This window comes from Hibiscus syriacus, unplaced genomic scaffold (assembly GCF_006381635.1).
Source record: "Hibiscus syriacus cultivar Baekdansim isolate YM2019G1 unplaced genomic scaffold, ASM638163v2 tig00000003_pilon, whole genome shotgun sequence".
NCBI classification, from domain to species: domain Eukaryota; kingdom Viridiplantae; phylum Streptophyta; class Magnoliopsida; order Malvales; family Malvaceae; genus Hibiscus; species Hibiscus syriacus.
Window position 1 is genome coordinate 1,494,147 of NW_024061753.1, and position 5,219 is coordinate 1,499,365.

At 30.7% G+C, this 5,219-nt stretch overlaps 1 protein-coding gene across 1 annotated transcript; it reads left to right on the top strand.

Moving 5' to 3' along the window:
- The first annotated feature begins 216 nt into the window (after window positions 1–216).
- LOC120218766 (GPI-anchored protein LLG3-like) lies at window positions 217–2,054 on the top strand. The gene is made up of 3 exons (XM_039215691.1): window positions 217–380; window positions 531–587; window positions 1,700–2,054. Exons 1-3 carry the CDS (start codon window positions 290–292, stop codon window positions 1,954–1,956), a joined length of 405 nt encoding a protein of 134 aa, XP_039071622.1. The 5' UTR covers window positions 217–289; the 3' UTR covers window positions 1,957–2,054.
- Window positions 2,055–5,219: the final 3,165 nt, after the last annotated feature.

Sequence of the window (5,219 nt, forward strand, 5' to 3'; positions counted from 1 at the left end):
TAACGTACATGAACTAAAACATAATTTATTCTTAGTACATTAAATTTGACCAACTTTTTTCATCTAAACTATAAATATTGTTCCAACAATTTTGCAACTTTTTTCTCCCCTCCACTTTTCACCCCCTCTTTTACGTTTTCTTTATTAGGGGAAAATAACGAGTATAAAAACGAAACAAGAAACAAAGAGAAGGTAAGAGAGTCGAAAGGCAAAGAATAAAGGAGAGACTTGCCTTTGTGAGGAGATCATAAAACATTATAGGTCTCCAATAAACCAAGAGAAAGGAATTATGGGTTCAATTTTAATTAATCTAAACTTTTCCTTTCTTGTTTTCTTTTTCCTTGTATTAGGGTTTGCCTCTTCCTCCACCCATATTTCACGTAATATTTTTTTTTCTTCATTTCTCGTTTTTTCTTCGTTTTGATGATGTATCATTTATCTGTTTCTTTTTAGCGAAATACCATGTCGTTATAATTATATTATATATACATCAAGCATTTAACTTGACACTTAGTTTAATTTGGATGCAGATCGTGTCCTTCAAGCTCAGAAAACTGATATGCGTGGTGTCCCCGAGTTTTCAATTCGTACGTTACCTTTTTGCAGCAAGTTCTTTTTTCTTTTCGATAGTTTAGGATAATTATAAGATAGTATATGTTCATAATTTTCCTTAGTCATTGACAACACACACCCTATAGACGCAACTGTTCGAACCTAAAACCTCAAGTGAGAATAATATTCTCTTTAACTACTGAGTCTACTCAATGAATTCTTTGGTGTAAGAACATAGATCTTCTTTTATATTAGTATAATAATTAGTCTAAATAAGTAAGGATTTTACTATGTTTAAATTTAAGATTTAATCTATATAAATTATTTTATGGTAAAGTACACAAATGATCCCCTGGCTATAGGGCACTACTTTGTTGAGTCTTTGACTATTAAAAGTTATAAAATGATCCCCCAACTATAGGATTTTGCTTTGTTGAGTCCCCTAACTATTAAAAGTTATAAAATAGTCACCCGACTATTTACATGTTCCAAGCTCGACATTTTTCGTTAAAAATGACAATGGTTTAAGCTAAACGTTAACATGTTAACTGAGATATGATAGTCATTTAAGATTATAAGATTAGATTTTATTATATCTCAGTTAGTAGGTTAACATCTAACTTAAACTGCTATCAATTTTTTAACGTAAAATAACAAGTTTGTAGCATATGAATAGTTGAGTAACCATTTTATAACTTTTAATAGTCGAGGGACTAAACAAAATAGCGTCCTGTAATTGGAGATCATTTATGTAATTTACTTTTTATTTTAATACGAAGTCTATTCTTTTATAATGTTATTAATTAGTTTGATTAAAATGTCAACACAAATATTTAGTTTTATCACCCCTTTCGACTATCTTACTTTACATGAATTTTTGTGTTGATATTCTTTTAAAGAATATCTATGTTGGTGAATCTATCAAGTGATCACAGTGGTAAAAGAGAATGTTGTTCTATTTATAGATCCTGAGTTCAAGCAGTTGTATTAACAGAATGTGTACGCATTGTTAATATAATAAGAAAGTTTTGAACATAAATTACATTGTAGCCACTAAAAAAAATATTTCGTTAGTGTTTTCACTAAAAACGATTAAGAATATTAACTACTTAGACCAATTAAATAACATTAATTATCAAAAGTGCAGCATGCAAACATGATTTCAAAAATATGAACTACACAATCATAACAAGCAAGTGCAAAGGACCGGAGTCCTCTAAAAAAGACTGCTGCGATGCATTGTTGGCGTTTGCTTGCCCAATCGCCGATATAATCAACGACGACAAGACGGATTGTGCTGCACTCATGTTCTGTACCATAAGACAGCATGGGGATTACCCACCAAGTATGTTCATCAACATGTGCAAAAATGGGACACATGCTCTTAATTGTCCTGAAATGTGAATACATTCGGGTGGAACCGACTCTAAACCTCCATCGGTGTGTCCTACAGAGAAAGAATTTACAATCAAAGGCAAGCACAGATAATATGCCATGTAATAAGAATCATCCTACTTTCATTTTAGAAATGTAAGTGATGTTCCACATTCTTTTATTTAATTGATAACTTTACTTTCTAAAATCGATCGTTTTTTACCAAATTAAAGCACAAAGTCTCTTCACAAATCAAGCGACTTCAGTGGTTGAGGAATTATTGTTATTTCTTGAGGTTTCAAATTCGAGCACAACATTTGCAGAAGTGTATGAGCATTCATTGTTAAATGGTTAAATTTTTTTCAACATATACTAACTTATATTGAGCACAAACTAATAAAAAATAAATAAAGCACAAAGCTTTTCTTTGGTCCAGTAAGTTTTAGGCCAAAATCAAAATTAAGCCTATGAACTATATCATTTGTCAATTTTAAGTGTATAAAATATTTCCACTCAAATTAAGTACATAATATTATTTACCTTCGTCTAACATCATGTACGTATTACCTCTGCATCTCAAAGTTTGTGGAGAACCTCTCCATGGTTAGGATGTTTGGAAAAAGAATCTCAAATATCTAACATTAAAAGTTGCGATCTTTTAATATGATTTTTATAGGCATACGTGATCTATCAAAATCAAATTTATAACCAACTGATTGTATTTGCTTATCTTTCCAACTATGAATAGTTATTATGACTATGTTTAACATCAATACTAAGTGTAACTATAAAACTTCTCGACCAAGATCGAAAGGAGGGATAAAACCCTCTTACCTCCACTCATCTTTGTTCTATCTTCTTATGGAGACAGAAAGCCTAAATACAGGCCAACGACTGTCCTACCACCAACTGTTGCTCTTTATCCAAATTAAAAAGAATGAATGAACTATAACCATCTTGACCCATTTGTTTCATCAACTGTTATCAAAACTAATATGAAAATATTAGAAAGTGTAGTATGACACTATCCAAAAAAAAAAACTTGTGAAAATGTTTACTTTTTAAAAAAAATTAAAATTTTAACTTTGGGATTGTATCAACTTTATTGGAAACTCATAATATTAATTTTCCTTGGTATTATATTTCTTTCAATAGTTGTGTTTAATCTCTTTATTCGTTGGTTGCAAATCTATGGAGTTCTAATCTTCCTTGTGATTAAGAGATATGTAGGTTAATGGCTTTATAATTAAATTAGAAAAAACTTGATTAAGAGGGTTAAGGGATTTTTTTTTTGCTTGACAAGGCAATTTTATTAGTGAAAGAGCAGCTATAGTGACTCAGTTATATGTCTTATTAAAAACCTTCCTAACCCTAAGAAGAAAAAAAGAGTACATACAATCAAGATAAAAAATATCTAAAACTAACAACAACATAACACAACAGTCAGGCAATCAATGGTTATTGAACAAAACAACAAAGCAAACTACCTAAAATAGCAATAGCACAATTAAAGCAAGGTTCAGAAATTCTAATTCGTTGATCGTTTACTGACATACGACGTTGACTTTAACCATTGATCGTCGTTAAATTTTTTTTTGAAAATCTCCCTCTTGATTTTTTTCGATGTCCTGAGTCCGATTTTACGATCCATTTTGCCAAATTCTGATATGAAAGTCCCAAAAGGAGCCCGTTAAACCGAAAATGCTTAGTATTTCTAGCATTTTTGCTTAGTTATTTGGGATGTGATTATAGAATTGATCTGAGATTATATTTTTTTGAAGGTACTCATGATTCCCCTGATCGAGGGTTGACTAGGTCCGTCGCTCCCCGTCCAGCAGATCCATATGATCCAAGTTCTTTTAGAGCTACTTGTAAGTTTCTGTAAATTATTTAATTAAAATTATTAGTTATTTTACTAGGATTTTGATACAGTTCTTTTGACTCGTAGGATTTGGCAGTGTCGTTAACCATGATAAGCAGACCAGATAGTAGGCTACCATACCAGACTTCTCAAATCGGTACATGTGTGTTCCTGATGGTGTTACATTATTGTTTTAAACTATATGTCAAAACTATTTTGAAATTTAAATATTTTGACTGCATGATATCTGTTTTACCATATGCATTGAATTATGATATCTAATTTACCGTATATTTCTATCATGATCTCTGGTTACTATATTTTTGTATTTGATTCTGGAAAATGAAATATTTTTTATGTTTTAAAGAATTAAACTATCGTTTTCACTCAACTACATGCATATTTATTATCATTTGGGGGTATTATTGGAGTAAGTATCTCAGGCCTAGACTATGACTTGTAAAACCTTGCCGTAGGCTCCTCTATTTTGTGCACAGGCTATGTCCTTATCGCAAGTCCTTATGCTATTAGTATAAGGTCCTTACTAGGCATATAGGTAGTATAGTTCAGGGGAACCTACACATTATGGTGTTCGGATTGGGGTAGTGTTTGTGTTTTAAAATCATGTTTTATAAAAAATTACTAAATTATTTATCTAAATGATTTATACACCGCAAGGAGCATACTAGGCTTTTTAGCTCACTCTTTAATTTTTAACTTTTCAGATACTATTCGATAGTAAGCTAGTAGACTTGGCATTAGGAGGATAAATTATTCTCTGTTTTTGTACCACTATACATTTTCTCATCCCTATCTCTATTATATTTTGGTGACATATGTTTTTATTGTTGTTTGCATGTACTTGTATTACCGATATTTTGTTCTGCAGATATTTTCATATAGACTTATGAGGATATGGATATATTTACCATTATGTATTTCTTTATTTTACCATTATTCATATTTTATTCACTAAAATAGATTTTAGACAGTGGTTTTAAATCTAAAAAATGTTTTCCTTAAACTGATATTTGACCGCCTAGATTTGATCGTAACGTTCAGGTCGGGTCTAGGGGGTTACACTCACAACTTCATCAATACAACTTATAAGTAAGGTAAACACCAAATAGAATCAATATCATATCAGTTTAATAACAAGTCAAATCATATTTAGAGAATGAGTTAATTACAAATCGGATTCACAATAGGTCAAATTGATAATAGATCAGATAATATTAATTATTTATCACATTAATATCGAATTCGAGTTCTTGTAAGATCAAATGCAAGTTGGGATCTATTATGATATTTTCAAGTTCCATTCTAGTACAAGACATTCTTAGATGAGATACAAATCAGGTTAAAATCTGAAATAATTTATAGCTAAGGACGAGATGTTAGTGCCGTTTGAAGTTTGAGACACATCATTGAG